The sequence below is a fragment of the Stegastes partitus genome, unplaced genomic scaffold, assembly GCF_000690725.1.
Source record: "Stegastes partitus isolate 25-593 unplaced genomic scaffold, Stegastes_partitus-1.0.2 Scaffold713, whole genome shotgun sequence".
Classification (NCBI taxonomy): Eukaryota; Metazoa; Chordata; class Actinopteri; family Pomacentridae; genus Stegastes; species Stegastes partitus.
In genome coordinates this window covers 51,030-71,332 of record NW_007578444.1, presented here as the reverse complement: position 1 = coordinate 71,332, position 20,303 = coordinate 51,030, and the positions used below count along the sequence as shown (strand labels likewise).

The following is a 20,303-nucleotide window of genomic DNA, read 5'->3' as shown; positions in this document are numbered from 1 at the left end:
GAGCACATGATATTTGATGGTATGGAGGAGACCAAACTGTTAATATAGCTTTTGATTAAAGATTTATTTTTTAAAGTTGTTTTCACCAACATTGATGTCTCCTATACCTTCATTTGTTTCTTACTGCTCATTCTAAGGATGCTGGTGCTAAAATGGCACCTAAGACTGCTGTGTGGACCTATACAAGAAAAAGGTTTCAAATAACATTTCAGTAACAATGGTAATTTTTGTAGACTAAGCAAACCCCCACATGCCAACAGCACTCTCAGACAGAACAGGCCTCTGTCAGCATGAAAGTACACTCTGCCACATGCTGAAAACTCCACTGGAATGGCTCAAGGAAAACAACAAGGAGCCCAAGGTGTTGACCCAGCCTTCAAAATCTCACTCTTACTGAGCATCCCCAAATGCACCAGAAGAAGCATGATCCACAGAGGCCACCGCCCACCGCCCACAAGGACTGAACAGTACAAGGCAGGGGGTTTTAATGTTGTGGCTGATTGCTTTGAGTTTGACACTCCCTGCTTGACTAATTACTTTATGTAAAGTTCCTTGAGATGACGTACAATATGTTATGATTTGGTGCTATATAAATAAGGGTAAATTGAATTGACTTAATTACATTTTTTGTTTTACCAAATACTGTAAATCTTACTTGAACACAGCCATAGTCCTGTGTGCTATTGAGAACTGAGATTCACCTCATTTTTGAGGCCATATTTTGCTGTGATGTGGCAGAATTGCATTACATAGTTTTTCCTAGTCTTCTCCACAAAATAATCTTTTTCTCTCACTCTCTCTCACTTTTTTTTACATTTATTTTTATTCCAGGTCATTTGGCCATTCACACAAGGACACACACAGTCTTGTTTCCCACCTGACACTGACTTACAGTCATTTTCCAAACCCTAACCCCAACCCAAACCAAGCCATCATACTAAAAGTTAATGTTCTACCTTGTGGGGACTTGCTGTTTGTCTTCAAAATGGAGGCAGGTCTTTACAGTTTGACTGTGTGCACAGATTTATGTCCTCATAACTCGAGCAATACACACAGTCCTCCTCCTCTGTCTGCTGCTTGTCAGTCAGACTCTGTAATATCTGTCTCCTCGACTTCAGCCGAGGGGCAGGGGGAGCATGTCTACTTGTGGAAGCATCTCAGTAGACATATTGACTGAGCTGTGTATTGATTTGCACTTTACCATTAACTTCCAAACATAATGTCTATAATAAAAAAAATTGCTGGAAAATGTGGTGAATTTGCTCAAACAAATAAGGCATTTATAAAGGCTACATATTTCCTTCCTAGTTTTATGTTTTGCCACCAAAACAAACACATTCAGGAAGTTCAATTTACCTGATAACAGATCTGGTCGGATTGTATAAAAACTTAAGCAGCAGTTGTGTTGTTTTTGTAGTGACCTCTGTCCACAGTGAGCAGCATCAAAATGACTTGCATATGGTGAGAACTTGTAGTTGCACCTTGATCGACGTGTACATGGACAGCTGCAGACACCAACAGGACTCCACTACATAAAATGCTGTAGGCCTTATCTACATATTCATTACATATAGTGCAAACACACATTTTAGGCTGCATGTCAAGGGGTCTCACAGACTTGGGGAGATGATTAAATTTGTCTCACATGATCCTTGTTTACTCTTGTGTACTAAGAGTGACAGCACATTAAGGAGAAGAATCAGGTTTATAGTTTGTTTACTTGTGGTTTTTTGACTCCAACCTTACTTGAGTTGTGGCTAATATATCTGTTTACCCCTGACTCTCTCACACAGAGGCTTCCATCCTCTCCTATGACGGCAGCATGTACATGAAGGTGGTGATGCCGACCATCATGCACACTGAGGCGGAGGACGTCTCCCTGCGTTTTCGCTCCCAGCGGGCTTATGGCCTCCTCATGGCCACCACGTCCAGAGACTCAGCTGACACTCTCCGGCTGGAGCTGGATGGGGGTCGCGTCAAACTCACGGTCAACCTAGGTATCGTATACCTCACCCAGCCATCTGCCTCTACACCTCCACCTTCACCATGAGATGGTTTACCGTTGAGCGGTAACTTCTCCACTCCTCTCCACTTACTTTGTCTATCTTTATGTGCACAGTCTTTTCATCAGTTACTCATCGCTACGATCCCTTAACGGTTTCTCACAGCTTTAGAACATAGATAACAGAGTTTGTATCTTTTTTTGCATGAGTATTAATTCAGTTTGTACACACAGATAACAATAGACAGTTTACTGAATATACCTAGTAACATCTTAGGATATCTTAAGTTACTTTACTTCAGCGGTACCTATCTGGCCCATCTTTGAACCAGAAAACCATAGTAACATCCATATCTTTGTTTACAGAACTTTTGAGATAGTCCCAGCACCGTAACCAGAATGCACATTATGATGTCCAGATACTTGGTGTAGTCTAAGAAAGTATTTTCAAAGAACGGTGTGCTGAGACTTTCTAAGAGATGACTCCCACTAAGAATGCCCACTGATCTTTAATCCATTATTCAGCTGAATATTAGCAGAAGCTTTTCTTGTATTTCTCACTAACCTCATTTTTGTGTCTGACATCGAGCAATTTCTCCGTCACTTTCCTATCGTTCTGGGTGTTTTTCATTTTCTTTGCTAATGATGGTATCTTTTATGGAAATCTGTGCTTTTTCAGAGTCTTGTTTTTTTTTTTTCTTTCTTTCTTTTTTTTGTTTACCTGTCAACTCCATTTTCCATCAAGCTTTGTCAAAAGATGGTATTCACCCCTTCAAAGGCCTTAAGCCTGCGGCCCGTCAGGTGAACAGCCCGAGAACAGAGCCCAGCAAAACCAACAGCTGGCTGTGACCCCAAATACTCATAAACACTTTCAATCACAATGTGCAAATTATATCACAGTGAAACATGAGCCATAAACCTCAATTTATAGCTTGCATTTACAGTATGTCCAGCAATAAAACGTAAGGGTAACAGTGGTATTAGCTGGTATTAACTGTTTTTTAAAGTCACATTTAAACACACATTTCACTAATTATATTATTATTCATGTAAGACATGCCCTAGATTTAGTCAAAGTATTCACACCTCTAATTGGTCAAAGCTCATATAAATTCTCCACCTCTTTTGATCTGTGTAATTTCCTACAATGCATTTTCAAAAGTGTAAATATTCATAGCTCTAGCTTCTGCTCCAGCCTAGTGATGCCTGTAGCAGTAGGGTAGTGCTCCAGATTTGATGGTTGGGGTTCCTGTGCCTCTGCATGGTGCTGGTGCTGATTGGATCGTGGCTGTTTGCTCCCACTTTTCTGTTGCGGTTGACGACACATGAAACCACCAGCCACATGGTGACCAACCCTCACTGTCTTCACAGCTGCAAACTGCAGTTATTCTGGCCTCAGTTCAGATCCTTCCGATTCTCTGTCTCTATCACAATACTTTGCAGTTTGAATTGCAAAAGCAATTGTTTCTCTAAAATGGATGACTGCACCCACCTTACTGGTGCAGAAGCTTTGGAGTCAGAGATAATGACTTTTATAAAAAAGAAAAAAATACAAACACGTCAATGTAAATTGAGTTATTCAGTGCAGGGTTGGAAAATCTATGTAGCCGGTACTACAAGTGGCCATTTTACTATAAATACAGTGTCTAAACAATCAATAAATACAAACTCTGGTAAGTAATAAAACAGCACAAATCCATGCATTGTTTAATTAAGTAATAAATAACTCAATGTTTCATTAATTTCATAATTATTTGACCTAAAGTTAAGTGTCAATAACAATGGAATAAAATGGCTGCCTTTCTGCATGTGTGCGTCCCCGGAAGGGTGGACTTTTTGTTTTTGGATGTCTGCAGCAGTAACCTTGAAGGATGCAATTTCATCTGTCATTTATTCTTCCCCATCTAGACTGTATCAGGATAAACTGTAACTCCAGTAAGTTAACACTCAAGTTTCATTTTGCTTTCTATGTTGATGGTATGTTGATGTTGTTTTTTTGTTTTTTGTTCTTTTTGGAAAAAGGAAATGTTTGTTTTTTTTCTTAAATGTAAGTCCTGCACCACACTCCAACCTTTCTTAAGCTTATGATGTGGAGGAAGACATCGATCGGTTGGTTTGAGCTATAATTCTACAGAAAGCAACAGAAATAGACTGTAATAGACTATTGTGATATATGCACACACACACACACATATATTTATATATATAGATTTGCATATAAAGATACATATCTATACATGCAAATCTATGTATGTGTGTAGAATATAACATAATATGCATTTGCATTTAAAATAATGTATACAGCTTGTTTTAGACCTTGCAATGACAAAATTAGCATATATAATCTGGTATCATAATTGATGGCATAACGTGACTTTAATATAAGAGAGTAAGGTTTAGTTGTAGCAAAGAGGAACTAAGGTTTATTATCTAATATTTGAAACTACTCCAAGTCAGAAATCTGATTCTATAAAGCCTTCAGTCTCAGTCACAAAGACACTTTGAATGTTTAGTGCTGTAGATGAAGTTGTTTGACACTACCTACTTGGACAACATTCATTATTCTTAGTTATAAAGAGTGAATAACCGGTATGACTGACTGTTACATTCTATTATAACACACCAATAAATATAGGTAATTAGAGCTCGTCCTGATTTCATGCTTCAAGACCGACTTTCTATTCGGCCAAAACATCAACAGAGTAACGCTATGGATCAGTATTGGTTTAGAAGGCTGCTTGTTTTAGGAGAAAGGTATGAACATGGCTGAGAGTGTTAAAACCTTCCATGACAGCAGTATACGTAGAGTCCAGTCCACACAACTGAAACTCACCGTCACCCCAAACAGATGGAACAACAGCATCACTGATTTGATGCCAACAGAAGGATTTGATTACTTATAAGTTAGTTCTGAATTTAATTAAATGATAGGACAGTTACACATTGTTTCACGTCCCATAAAGACTCAAACTGTACCATCACAGAATCCTGTCTGGACAGTTAAATAGGAGTTAATATGTTTATACTGAATATGAATGCGACAGAGCTAACAACACCTGGATTCAAACTATGTCCACAGGGACAAAAGAAACTAGATTATTAACCTTTGACACACAGCACATTATGTGTTCAAACCCACAGAACTTGTTTTGATTTGATGTGAGGATCCAAAAGTTTCCAGCTTATAAAATGAGCCATTAGACAACTTCACTGACTTCACTGATTGTTAAGTAAAATGTCTGCTAACTGAAAAATAATTGATCATTCATGGCTTGTGTACATTCCTAGAGATCCAAAATTGGACTTAAAAATTTGGAATGACATGATAATTCTGTATTGTTGTGAGAATTCAAAACCAAAGGTGTGAGGTTATCAGGTTAGCTCTGGTGAATCAGTGAGCTCTCTTTGCCTCTAGCGTGTCTGCTGCTGTCCCGAATCAGTATGAATTGCTTTTACTTATAAGGAGGCCGTGGGCATCTTTGCCTCATCTGTTAATTTAAAATATTACATCTGTGCATAATGACAGGGGTACAGTTGCAGTCAAAATCATACAACCTTGTGAAGACATTGTGATGATTCGGATGAAGTTTAGTGAAAACGTATGAACGTAAAGCTTTTGAAAAAGGAATATAAACCAATTTGTTCAACCTCCAGTGTCATTATTTAAAGACTTAATCCAGTATAATCTAGTTTTTCACATTGTTGACACATGTTTGAAAACAAACCATGACTGACAGTCAGTGCAGTTGTACTTGAAACTGCAGTGTTTCCAAAACCCCTGATTCAGACTTCTGGAATTCCATATATTCACAAACTAAGGAACCATTCCCCCACCAAGGTTTCAGATTTCCCCCAACTTGCAGGCTGAGGCTCTCTGTATCATTCTTCTTCTTCAGATTTGGTTTCTAGATTGAATATGTAGGTCTGAGTTGCTCCAATGTTTCACCATTGGAGAGGTGGAGACTTCAGAGATGGTGTAGAGTTATCAAAGTTATTGTAAAGCATAAAGGGAATATTTTCACGTGGAAAAAAGACACGTAAACATGTAGAAGAGTTTAAATATTGGCCAGGTTTGAGCTTTAATAATACAAATCTTTTATGACATCCAATTAATTGTTACAGGGTTCTCTCATAAACTTGAATTTCCACCTGATTTTTGAGCTGCCACTGCTGTCTTTAAATCCAACCAACAATTGATACGTTTCCAGACTCCATGATACCAGTCATGTGGTCACATTTATCAGCTCCTGCAGCCAAACATCTCACAGCAGGTGTTTGGCGGGGAGATTTTCTCACCTGTTTAAAATGTCAAATTCTCCTTTTTATGTTTTCCCCCCCAACTCAGAAAAGGTTGCTGCTTTACCATGACTTTTAAACATGTGATGCTTCCGACCATTTCTTTGAAATCTTTTCCCGTTTTGTTGTGATGAAAAAAGCGATATCACAATCGAAGCAGATTCGGTGTTGTTGAAAGATTCCCCAAAGCAAATCCCAAAGATTACATCACACATTTCTGCTATTTAAAATAGATTATGCCCTTCAACTCATACAAATGTAATAATCAGAGTAAATTTAATGTACTACTTTACTAACTCAGCAGGGTTCAAACATTTTGAATGCAACTGTATCTGTCCAACAAGGCAACGACTACAGTAACAAAATGACATTTCCATAGCTTAAGCATGTGTTTAATAAATAGATGCACTCCCATGTGTGCAGACATGGCATTACCACAAATATTGTTGTAGTTTCTTCAGGCATTCAAACTGAAATTGGTAATAATAAATCTAAGAGACAAGAATTGTCCTGGGTCCCCAAAAGAACCTTGTTTGGGCTTTTATGCCCATAGCTCTGATGTAGTTCTGGGCTCATTCTGAGAATGGCTGCTTTATTCCAAACAGTTTGAGTAGATAAATATGTAGTAAGTGTTTTCGCTGAACATTAATTATTGCTTTTCTCTACATATTAGTTAAAATATATTTTGTTCCATGATGTCTGTGTCATGTCTTCAGTTATTTAATCAAGCAAAAGGAAAGTATTAATACACACAGTTGGGGCCAACAAATATTTTTAGCAACACCCAGATTAGATTCTGTAGTAAGTTCATTAATAAGTAAGTACATTATAGGTGAGACTGCCACACTGCCATGTTATAGGCTCTGTTTTAATGTCATTAGTAGTTATGACCGACAGTGGGACTCAGATACAAGAGACTTCTGTTGCGTCTTGTCTTCTTGGTTTCTTTTGAACACAATTGCTTCTAAATTTTAAACATGTAGGTTTTGTGATTAAACCCAACAAAACCTCTCCAGATAACCTCTCCACAACAGTCAGATGCCTCCCGCCAATAGAAGCATCTGATCTGAGAACACTTAGAAAACAACAGACAACTTTTCACCTGGCTCTCATGCAGTTTAAAAAGTACATGGATCTTGATGAATCAATAGCTGTTTTGGATCACCCTATAGTTGATTAGTTTAGTTTAGTTAGTGTCTCATGTTGGTTCCTTAAGAATCCTTGGTGACCTCGCATACATTGTGTCCAACAGAGGCTAAATGTCTTGCATTTCCGCAAACCTCTCCTCAAATAAAATAACATAGAAGTCGTTAACACATAAAATACACACACACATATATATATATATGCATAGAATTTGATTTAATCTTATATTGGACTGGTGTTTAAAGCTTATTGGTGATGCCTTTGACTTGCATTTAATGGCCACAAAAAGTAATGAAGAGGGAAGTAAAAGGAGCAGAAAAACAGGAAGCAGTGAAAAGAAAAGATTTCTGTAAGCCTACGATGAGTAAAAGCAATTTCTTTTTTACTGTAGTTGCCCTTTCTCTGTTCAAACTACATAGAGCCATGACCCTGTTCAGCAGCATAGCAGATGTCAAGTATTTTGTTTACTTTCACTGTGCAATTTACTGACTAAACCAAACCTTTGTTTCCCAAAGGAATAAGACTTGTTTTAAAATCCATTTTTTTAAAGTAGTTAACAAGCTACTAAGCAGCTTGTAGAACTCCTGTCAGTGTTTTAAGACAGCCTGGTGGGAAAACAAAGGTTTGGTTTTAGACTCAGGATGTCCTTAACTTTGTGACTGACCATTGTTCTCAGGCAAGGGACCGGAGACCCTGTATGCCGGGCAAAAGCTCAATGATAATGAATGGCATACAGTGCGTGTGGTGCGTCGCGGCAAAACCTACAAGCTAACGGTTGACGATGATGTAGCAGAAGGTACTTACCTGCACAACTGGAAATGTGTTGCTTTGTCAGTGTTATTGCACCACGCTGTGGTGTGTTACCATAGACAGCTGATAGCATCAGTGTGTAATTGTACTACAAAGACAGTATGTAGATATCTGGCCATTAGTGACAGTTTGCATTCATCTAATACTGTTAATGTAATTTTCTCCTTAAATCAGCCCTTTTGTGTTAGTGTCAGACAGTGTTCTCTTTTCTTTTCGTTTTTTGTCTTTCTTTTCAACCCATCCCCTCCACCCTCCCCATCTCCAGGCCAAATGGTGGGCGATCACACTCGTCTGGAGTTCCACAACATCGAAACAGGCATCATGACAGAGCGCCGATTTGTTTCCAGCATCCCGTCCAGCTTCATTGGACATCTGCAGAGCCTTAGGTACTCAAAACACTTTAATTTTTGAATGGACACATCCTTAAAAAAAGTCTCAATCGTCACTTATTTCTTCTGTGCAATTAATCAAATTTTATTTACCCACATTTTGGAGTTTTAGAGAATGTATTTTTCTCTTGTATGTAAATATTATAGTTTTACAGCATTCAGTGTACAAAACATAAATGTAATGAATAACTGGTGAAGGTCCGGGGACACTGAGTAGCTAAAGAACCTGTAGACAGGAGCAGGTGGAGGCCAAACCCAGAGTGTAGTGGACTAAACCAATCAAATAGCAAAGAATTCGCTGTTAGTTTTCTATTAACTTGTTGTTGTCATTAAACAATGTGTTTGCAAGACCTTCTTTTTTGAAGACCGTCAGCTCAAGTACCTTTTCTTTCTCATTCCTCAGATTTAACGGCATGCTCTACATTGACCTGTGCAAGAACGGTGATATCGATTATTGTGAGCTCAACGCTCGCTTTGGGGTTCGTTCCATTATTGCTGACCCTGTCACCTTTAAATCCAAGAGCAGCTATCTGAGCCTGGCCACTCTACAGGCCTACACGTCCATGCACCTCTTCTTCCAATTCAAGACCACCTCACCAGACGGCTTCATACTCTTCAACTCTGGAGATGGCAACGATTTTATCGCCGTAGAACTAGTTAAAGGGTACGTTTGGGAAAGGATTCTTGTTATTGTTTTGCACATTGAAACATTGAAGGTTTAATAGGATTATTATTATTGATCATTATATGATTGTTATTCTGATAACATTAATTGTTTCCCAACATCAGTGGCCACCATCTATATTTTTATAATGACAATTGAATATTCAGAAGACAATGTGCAAACTGTGTGATAAAGTGCTTGAATCTGCAGCTTCTCCCAGCTTTACTGACCTTTACAATTAGTTCTACCTCATTGTGAGGCTGACAGCAACTGTGCTGATTTAGTCTAAGTGAACAATGTCTAAGAACTCTTTGTTTATTACCTGCTTACCATCAAATGACATGCAGACAATTAGCAAGCTAAAAAAAAGCTAAAGGCAGAGTGAATACTGAACTTACATTTATCAAACGTAGTAAACCTCAACACCAAATGATTGATGTTGTTGCAACAGTAGCGAGTGTTCACAATGTGTTTCTCTTGCTCCCAAATGACCAAAAAAAACCAGGTGTCTTAAGTTCCAATGATTCTGATTTTCTCAGGTGTAGTGCAGTTACAATGAACAGTGCTGGTCTTAGATGCATGAACTGGGCTGGACCCTCTTGTAGGTTAGTATAAAAATTCAATTTGCTTGTGACATAGCAGGTGTCCAATGCATCAACAGGATTTCAAATTTATTCAGACAGACAACACCCAGTTTGTGTGTAAAGACATGTGGACGCATTGGTTCTGTTTGAATATGATTTAAACTCAGCAAACTGGATTTGGTACTCTCCTGCTGCCTTCATATGGCTGCAGGAACAAGAAGACAAAAAAGTCAGTAAAATGAATACAGTTACTTGCATCAGTAGTCATCATTCCACAACGGCTGGACATTCACTCCAAGCATTGAGTGTGCTTGTCCACAGAATACGTCATACTTAGAACTAAAGACTGTTGCTGTGGTGACATATCAGACCCAGTTACTACCAAACTACCAACAATTGAAGAGTTCATTTGCAAAAACAGGTAACTCCATTTCTGTAGATTTTCAGAAACCTTTCTTTTTTGGGGGTTTTCTTGAGATAATATCAATCAAACTTAAGTTAAGTGGATTTGACTCAGTGGAAATGACAAAAATAGAGATAACTTAAGTTAGATTGATATTGTCTCAGGTAGACGATGGAAAAGTGGGTTTTCTGAAGGTTTGTGAAGATGGAGTTATCTGTTTTTGCAAATGAATTCTTCAGTTTACTTTGCCCAAGCTTGCTGGTTTAGATTAACTCATGTTTGTGCCTCTTCTTCCCCACTGACACCATGTGCGCTAGTCTGGGCACAAAAAAATTGGAAAATCCAGAATTCATCAAAATATGAAGTCATCATATCACAGCTTGTGTTAGTCTTTTCTACACCTGCCATTAAAGCTGTGTTCAAATGTTGAAATAGGTTGCACAAATATGACGGCTGCACTGCCGAGATGATAGATTACATAATGAGCAAATTGTTAAAAGGGACATACCATGTTTTTTTGTGATTTAATAATAATAACAATGATAATACATTTTATTTATAAAGCGCTTTTCCGAATGCTCAAAGATGCTGCACAGTGAATAACTACAACAAGAAATAAAAACAACATGCAAAAGAGAAAACAAGAGCAGAAAGCAAAAAGCATTGAGTGCATTTAAAAACAATCATACATTAAAAGCATTTTTGTAGAGGTCAGTTTTGGTGAGTGATTTGAAAGTGGACAGGTTTGGGTAGTTACGGATGGTTGGAGGTGAGGAGTTCCAGAGGGTTTGGTGCTTGGTGTCAGGTGGTATGAAGAGGAGGTGGGCATTTACTGCCATTTATATACTGCTGTAATACTTGAGGTGTGTGATGTTCATGAATGTTCCAAAACCTGAGATGAATTTACGTATTAAAACAAACAAACAAAAAAAGACTCTCTGTAAGTCAAAAGTCTGTGCTTCAGTCTTATCTAAATGTAATACACGTCCACCTTTAAAAGTTTTAGGACAGAAAGAATAAAAGTGAAATCTAACTACTAGTTTAGTTCCATACACTCCAGAGCTGACCCTTCGGCAGACTTCCAGAAAGTGTCCCGCAGAATAGAATGAGGTCATTATCAGAGAAACCTCTTTAAGACAGAGGCTGAACCAAGTGACTACATAAATGGTCAATATATGAAAAATAAGAAATTTCTGAGTTGCACATGATACAAAGATAGGTCTATAGAGCATATGTACAGACTGAAAATATGGACCTGGAAATGCTTGTGATCGATCATATCTTTGATTCAGTGTGGCCAGTTTCTGAACCTTTCAAAGAATGTCTTTGTAAATGTAAAATTTCTTAAGAAATCTGTAAGTCAGTAACTTCTGTGAATGATGGACCATGGTTGTGAAGAGACTGCTGCAGGAACCATGACACTCCTAGTTTATGGACTCACTGTACAAATGCTCTTCTGCACTTTTAATAGAGTATATATTGTATTGCTTTTTTATTATTTATATCACTTTTTAGTTTTTTTTCTACTTTCTTAGAAGTTTGACCATATTAGCTGCTACAAAGATGATGCCAAACGAAATTGTATTGTATTTTTGTACAATGACAATAAAACTTCTTCTTCTTCTTCTTCTTCTTTCCTGCAGATACATCCACTATGTCTTTGACCTTGGAAATGGACCCAACCTCATCAAGGGGAAAAGTGAAAGGGCACTAAATGACAACCAGTGGCACAATGTGGCCATCACCCGAGACAACAGCAATACCCACACGCTAAAAGTAGACGCCACAGCCACTAGTCAGAGTATCAATGGGGCCAAGAACCTGGACCTGAAAGGTATGTTCTGATACGACATGTGTCACATGGTTGTATCCCCTTTGTGTGTTCAGTTTTCATTCAGATACGTTGGTTCATTGTTGGAGTGGTTAGCGCTGTCGCCTCACAGCTAGGAGGTCCTTGGTTCGAATCTGGGCCGGGGGTCCTTCTGTGTGGAGTTTGCATGGTCTTCCTGTGCTTGCATTGGTTCTCACCAGGTTCTCCGGCTTCCTGCCACAGTCTAAAGACATGCAAGGGTGAATTGGTCTTTCTAAATTGTCCCTAGGTGTGAATGTGAGTGTGCTTGATTGTCTGTCTCTGTAATAGACTGGCGACCTGTCCAGATTGTCCCCTGAACTTCGCCCTGAGTCAGCTGGGATAGACTCCAGCCCCCCCATCACCCTGCAGAGGATAAATCGGTGTATAGAAAATGGATGGATGGATGAATGGTTCATTGTTGAACTGCTAAACAAGTGTTTCAGACATAGTACTATATTTTTTTTGTGACAATTTCCCTCTTGTTGCTAAAGTTAGAGTGTGCTTAAGGTAGGCCAGTCAGACTGACACTATTCATTCAAGCATCAGAAACATTTTAATACACATATTGTACTCCTGACTTTGGCTTTTGTTAATGTCCCAGCTTTTTCTTCTTTGATCTTATCACATTTCAAGACACTTCAGATGTAAAAGCACATAGAAAGTGTTCTCTTCTCCTGCCTTTCCCCATATAGGTTTTAATAAGAAGAGATTTCTCTGTGCTATCTATATTTTTTCTATACCCCAGGTGATCTGTTCATCGCAGGACTTGGCCCAGGCATGTATGGCAACCTGCCTAAACTGGTGGCTTCCAGAGAAGGCTTCCAGGGCTGCTTGGCATCGGTGGACCTCAATGGTCGCCTGCCGGATCTCCTCAATGACGCCTTGTTTCGTAGCGGGCAGATTGAGCGTGGATGTGAAGGTACACCGTCCCTCAGATCTCAGCCTGATTTAGACTCCTACAACACAAACTTCAACTCCAACTTCAGCTCCAGCAGCCCTTTCTTCCTGCTCAATGCAAACGGTAGCGCCTCAGCTCTGCATCCTTATGGAAGTCGCTCCATCTTACTAACTGTACTGGTTACCTCACTTGCCCACTGCTAGAGTCCGACCAAACATCCAGCACTTCCTCACCTGCACCACATGTTATCGGCCACATTGGTCGTCCACTGACTGTGCCGTCACAATCAATGATAGGGAAGTTTAAGCCAGTGCATAAAATCGCCCCAGGTGCTCTATTTTTTATCTATTGTGCTTTTGTAAAGTTATTTTTTCAGAATGATGTGACTGTCTAAGGTCTCAAACATTATCATAAATAAGTAAAGTAGACACTACAGAGCTTCTTTGAGCCCAGTGCAGGTATATTGGTACAAAGACACATCGAGAGAGATTCACACTCAGAGCAAAATTTTGTCAAAAAAGTTAGTATTTAAAATCTATTACATGTGCAATTGACCCTTTACTAAGCCCCGCCCCTTTAATTATTGAGGCTATGTCAAGCTTTCCATTCTAGCCCTTTGTCTATGCAGTATATAATTATTATATTGACAGATGTACAGGACGTTAGGAGTCATTTTAACAATGGGTCCTTGATGGATTCTGCCGCTGGTGGAATTTATTGTCTCCAACTAACTGATTCCAATCCAAATTGGCTAAAACTCTCTTGCAGAGATGTGAATTTGGTGGCTGTATGTATGGTGTCATATTACTTTCTTGCTGTGGAATTATGCCAAGGATGTGTCAGTGGGACTTTCCTGTCGTAACCATAAAACCCCCAAGTAGATAATAAGATACTAACGCAGTTTTGACACAACCTGGAGCAACTGCAGTCCTCCACGTGTCTACACAGGATATGAATGAGGAAACTATTTAATGTAGGTAATGCTTGGAGCCTAACACAGTGAATGCAGTTACATATAAAACAGAACAAAACAGACTCAAAGTGTAAAAAAATGCTCTTTAGGTCACATTTAAAAAAAAAATTTAAAAAAAAGTATACCATTAAAAAAAGCACAACTGTACAGTTTTACAGTCTCAGTTTCAGGTTGGGGTTTTTAACAAACGGCCAATTGCAGGCCTACTAAAATACTGCGTCTATGAATTTAGATGCACAGTTTTACCGTCACATCATAGCAGCATTGGAAATCTGTATCAGGCCATACCTGGACTACTCCTGTCCATACAGTTTGTTCACAAAGCAAAACTTGCCAAAGGTTTTAATCTGTTCTGTGTTCATTTCCAGTTGTTCATAGCTGTTATGTAGCTACATCAAAATGGGCTGTTGAAACATTTTGCACAAGCAAGCAAATGTCACTGTGGACAAAATGTTTCCATCTTTCTGTGCAAGTTGTGCATTTTTGTGGCTGTTTTTGTCATCCTCTTAAGGTTCTGGACCATCTTCCACAACCTGTTCTTGTTTGCATGGAAATCATTTTCTGTACAGCAGTTTTTTCTTATGCTTGCCATAACATTCAGTTGGACATTATGTATGTTTTTTAACATTACCTTACAGAGCCCCATGTTTGACCGACGAATGTGTTAGTGGACATTTCATTTCAATCCAAACAGAAAACAACAGTCTGTACTGTACTGTGTCCTCCTTGCTGTGACTATTTGAATGGGGTTGATAACAATGTTCTTCATTGTACTGTATGCACTGCAAGAAAGTAATGGTTGATTTACTTTATTTTTCCAAATAAAATCTCATCAATCACAGTTTGTTGGTCTTGTCCATGGCATTCTAATGTCTCATTTTTTGTGTGCTTGTATAATTTTGTATGGTTTTCTTCCTTCCTTTCTTTTTTGCAACGCATCATGATCAGCTGATTAATCATGTAAACTGTTTCTCCATGTACTGCCTGTATTACATTACAAGCTTTCATCACATGAAATGGATTTGTGTTTCTTCAGCCAGTGAGCCTTTATCAAAGCCCATTTGTGATTAGTGAGTTGGCAGTTCAGGTTGCAGCAGTACTTTGTACCGTCACTAGATGGCGATACTGCACTGCTGGCAAACACTTCAAAGCAGTATCATGAACAAGCTTTTCATTTTTACATCTTACATTGAATCCTGAACCAGATCAGTGGATCAGTTGCCAGAAATAAAGGGAGTTGGAGCTGCAGGATATTCTTGCAGTTTAAAGCATTCTAAGTTTCAAAACTCCATCCCCTCTTTCAACTCATCATCAGTTCACTTGGTCCTGAACATCCACTTTAACAGAGCAGCTTGCACCATTTCACCAGGTAAGTTTCCATACATTACTTGATTTGAATCAAATGAGTTAATGTAGGCTGATGGCTTATTGTGAAACCTGGATGTATTGAAAAAAATGACTTTTTGTTAACCACAAATCAAAATTGGTTAACAATGATTAAATGTGAAACTGAAATATGTAACAGGAATAAGAACAATAATAACAACAACAATAATAATAAATTATTATTATCCTGACAATACCAATATTATTAGAATTATTATTGTTGTTGTTACAAAAACAAGGCATCAAAATAAAATAGACAAGTCATAAAATCATTAATTGCAATAAACAGCAACATAATTTTGATGTATGAAACCAATACAGTGTTGGAAACGCTTACGTTTAGGTTCAAAGGAAACTTAAATTCAAGCACTCTCTTAAAAGTAATTTAGGAAACCTATTGCACGATTTAAAATTAATAATTTAAAAATCTAATTTCTATATTTAGATAAATGGCACAATCTAATATTTTTCATCAATAGTTCATTTAAATTTCTGTATTAGTTGATCTAAACAAATTGAAGTTGAGGTAACTTAATTCAATTGGCTGGATTTTTCTTCACCTTGAGTTCAGGATTTGGAGTCGCCTAACGTGTGTTAACACTCCCGCACAATTTCAGACAGTGTAGTCATAACTTAAAAAGATAGTTGATGTAAAGTTTTTGTTGAGCCCTAATGTTATTCTCTTGGTTCTGGATAAAAGCCTGACAGATGAGTTCTGCTGGGTCTGGAGTAGATTAGCAGATTTACATTGCAAACATAGTTGTATTAATACAGGCATGATGAGATGAAAACATGCAAAATGGTCTTTAAAAGTTAAGATAGATCATGCTTTTGAAATAGATGATAAAAACATGACATGTACAAATATCAATACCATGCGTTAGAAATGTGGTGGACTGAATGGATACTCCACACAAAAAGCCATTTGTTAGCATCTAAGACTTAAAGTTAAACAATTAGTTGAACGTTGTCTTTTGAATTTTGAAAGTGAACAACTAACTGAATCAAGTTTAATATATTTCAGACTGAATCAGCTGTTTAGTCATGTTAATCATTACTGCAGACATACATGCTTTCCGTTTACATTTTTCTTTTTTTTCAATTTAAAGAATAATTTCCATATTTGACATAAAGAACTTACAGCTGCTGAAACTATTTGGTTTTAGAGTTCGTACAAAGACAATGCACAGGGCTACTCCTTGTCACTTTATTTAATGATATATGAGCCTTTATCAGGGTTGGTATTGTTTCTGTTAGAATATAAAAATCAACAATGATTAAATTAAACATGCACTAGAGACAGACAGAAGGTTTTATTCCTAAATGGATCTTCAGCCCACTGAAAGGTTGCTTTTACCAGTTCATAGTTTTGCTCATCACAGAACAGCAGCAAAGATTCCAAAACGCCTGATGAAAGTATTAATACATCAGCATAAACCTTCATATTCACTCCTGTAGCACAACGTAATCCTCTGCTGCCCACACTTTCTTTTCAGTATGTTCTGAACTGTCACATTTTATGCCTAATAAATGGTTAAATATACCACCTCTGTCCTGATCCCCCTCATATAACCCCAATAAGCTCTCATATATACAACAACAATGTCAATTCAATATGTCTCTGTCAAGTTCATTAAAGTTGGTGAAGAACCAGTTACATATAGAAAAGTAAACATGTTTTTGTTGGAGGATGGAAGAAATAAACTGTATGTTTTCACACATACACATGTAGATTTAAACACATTTTGACCATCCATACATTCATGGTAGAACAGGAGCAAGGAGCAAGTTGTCTTTTTCTGTAATTTTACAGAATTTTTCTGCATTGAAAAAACAACAACAAAAAACTAAAATATAAATAAAATTACATAAACAGATGTTGAATTTACGTCTAATGTGAAATAATGTTACAGTCCTTTAACTGTGTATAACCATAAACATTCATTCATTTTTCAGACCGTTAGTTATAGTTCTAAACCGAAGCACTGTCCCTTTACAGAAGGTTCGGGTCTGAGTTTACTCATGTTCTTATTATTGTTGAGCCAGTGTGTATTAAACCCTATTTTGTGTTTGTCTGTGTGTGTGTGTGTGTTGTTGGGTGTTGCTTTGGGAATTGTTGGATTTCCACAGGCCCCAGCACCACCTGTCAGGAGGACTCCTGTGCCAACATGGGCATTTGTATCCAGCAGTGGGAGAACTACACCTGCGACTGCTCCATGACCTCCTACACCGGCACACAGTGCAATGACCGTGAGTCCTGGTGTCACCTTCAAATATCTAGTGTCATGCACATTTGACACAGCGCGGATGAAATAACCTCACCATAAATAACGGATTATGTACACTTCCTTGGTGCGATCAGTGAGGGGTTGGAATGATCAGGGGCGGCTGTGGCTCAGGTGGTTGAGCGGGTTGTCTCTGCATGTTGAAGTGTCCTTGGGCAAGACACTGAACGCCAGATTTCTCGTGATGGCAGGCAGGCACCTCGCATGGCAGCTCAGTCGCTATTCGTGGGTGAATGGTTGAATGGGAAACACTGTAAAGGTAGAAAAGTGCCATGCAAGTGCAGATCGTTTACGATTTAGACCATAAGGAAAGTGTGTTAAACATGGTTGCAACTGTAGCATCATACTTTTCAGTCACTGAACGTTGTAGCTGAACACACACAGTTTTGTGCCCATTTGAAATTCATGGCATCTGCTCTTACCTGGCAGGACATTTGTAGATGTTGGGGCACTACAGGCAATTTAACCTGTTAAGCCCTGAGCTTTTTTTTTAGGCCTCTACATAATAAAATATAATAAAAACAGTTTATCTCTGCAACCACAAGGTCTATTTGAATAATTCTTGTGTCATAATGAAAGGAACAGTTGTAAGACGTGCTCTGATGTGTAAATATCAGTATATATGTTACTGGTTAAGAGTAAATGTAGATGGCACATGGCAAAAATGAAAAATTTTCAGGTTTGCTTAAAAAAAACTAAAAGCACTTTCAGGATAATTATCTCTTTGGAATGATCCAGCTGCAGCTCTAAACCTCTCCTAAATCAGAGCACAATATGTGAACATTCTCTCTGCGAATATTGACTCTGATAAAGTGAAGCAGAACAAAATTACAAAGTTTTTAATACAGACAGTTCAGGCGAGGGGACATTTTGGCACACTTTGTGACCATCTGAATGTTCTTATGTACAAACTATTTATTTCACTTGTATATCACTAATGGTGTTCAATACATCCACATACAGCAGTTTTTTTTTTTTTTTTGAAAATTCAACCAGACCGCTATATGTTTTAGGCGTCCCGTGCTAATGCTGATCAAACTGCTGTGAAGCGCCTGTGTTAAGCAAGGTTGTATCTCCGTCATGGATTGGTCGAATTCAGTGATTGACACCGCCTTCGAATCGTTACAGCCAGTAGAATGTAGCGATAGCCACCAAAATGAGATTGACAGCACTTTTAGCCAATCAGAATCTGCAGAACACCATCTTGAAGACAAGCCGCTTGCTGACAGAGTGCACACTCCTTGGCTCCCTGAGGCTAACGAAGCCGCCGAAAGACTCCCGGAATGATTTCAGTGTGACACAGGAAGTAGTACTAACTGAAGCTGGTGTGGATTTTCCGATAAAATAAACTTTTCATGGCAAAACAGCTAAGGTAAGAGACATTTTACAGTCACAGGTTGATGAAGCGATTTCGGTTTTTGCTGTTCTTTGGGTTGTTTCTCGCCGATGCTTTGGTTTTAGAGAGCGTTGATGGACGTGGTTGGAATCTGTGGACTGTCCGCTTTCGTTTGACGGGTTGTTGGTGCGTTTTGCAGAAAGTATCAAAGCAACAGAGCCAGAAATGTGGTGAGTGGGCTGACTTGGTGGCGCTATATCGATGTCCATATTTGATAATTAATTTAGTTGGTGTTTGAGTTGTGTTTGAAGCATGTAGAAATGGCTTATATATTCTTGTAGCCCAGGTTCTGCTGTTTGATGTGCAACACCACTATATTCTTTCATGATGACTGTGTTGTTTCAAACTATTTCTTTGGGGGCCTCTCGGGTTTAAGGGGTTAACAGTGAATATTGCTAACTCTGATGGCACCTTATCATCTTGGATATGCAACCATCTATCCACAGCTTTGCTCCAGTGACACATTACGTGGACTACAGTTCTTTAAATGGTTCGTCAGTGGTGCTGGATGTTGCATATGTCTGAATGAGAGTTTCATCAGTGGTTAGTATGCTTCAAAACAAAATTCAGGGCCTTTGAGACCAATGTACCTCATATTTCTACGGTAAAACAATGACAATAAGTTTGAATTTCCATCCAAGGAATTGAACTTTTAAATTATGAAGCTCCAGGATCTAGACTTGGCCACAATTATTCGTACTGCTGCACTTCAAAAAGCTCAAGTAATAGTCATCCAGTGCTCTATATTCCAAATTTAATAGATCAGACATGTTATATTTGTATAGGTGTAACATATATTTTAAATGATACAAGAAATGAAACATCATGAAATGTTAGTACAATTTGTAGCACACCTGTCTGAGACAATCATTCAAGCCCTTCTGTAGCTCTTCAGACTTCCTTCATTCCTCTCAAGTTTGAGGGGTTTTTGCTCCCAAATGTGAGTTTCAGTTCTTTTCTTAGATGTTCACTCGGAATAGGGTGAGGAGTCTACAGATGTCATGATCTGCTGGAAGAGACATACTCTCTTCCATGGCCAGGATATTTCCTACCAGAAGGCCTTGATAACCTACTGATTTCATTTTGCCTTGCACAGATACAAGGCACCATGTGCCTTGGCGGCAAATCAGTGCCATAACATAACTGGCTGCTCCATGCATCACAGCGGGTATGCTCTTGCTTTTCCTTTTTTAACATAGACCTTATGTGGCTTACAACA

The 20,303-nt window shown here is 38.4% G+C and overlaps 1 protein-coding gene across 2 annotated transcripts in view; it reads left to right on the top strand.

Annotated features, from left to right (window-relative positions):
- nrxn3a (neurexin 3a) overlaps window positions 1-20,303 on the top strand; it is a 177,530-nt gene that overhangs the window by 108,068 nt on the left and 49,159 nt on the right. For both annotated transcript variants that reach the window (XM_008291066.1, XM_008291068.1), the window contains exons 11-18: window positions 1,794-1,997; window positions 3,911-3,937; window positions 8,121-8,240; window positions 8,520-8,640; window positions 9,047-9,307; window positions 11,938-12,128; window positions 12,892-13,065; window positions 17,534-17,653. In XM_008291066.1, coding sequence (XP_008289288.1) covers window positions 1,794-1,997; window positions 3,911-3,937; window positions 8,121-8,240; window positions 8,520-8,640; window positions 9,047-9,307; window positions 11,938-12,128; window positions 12,892-13,065; window positions 17,534-17,653 — 1,218 coding nt within the window. The remainder of the gene's footprint in view (window positions 1-1,793; window positions 1,998-3,910; window positions 3,938-8,120; window positions 8,241-8,519; window positions 8,641-9,046; window positions 9,308-11,937; window positions 12,129-12,891; window positions 13,066-17,533; window positions 17,654-20,303) is intronic.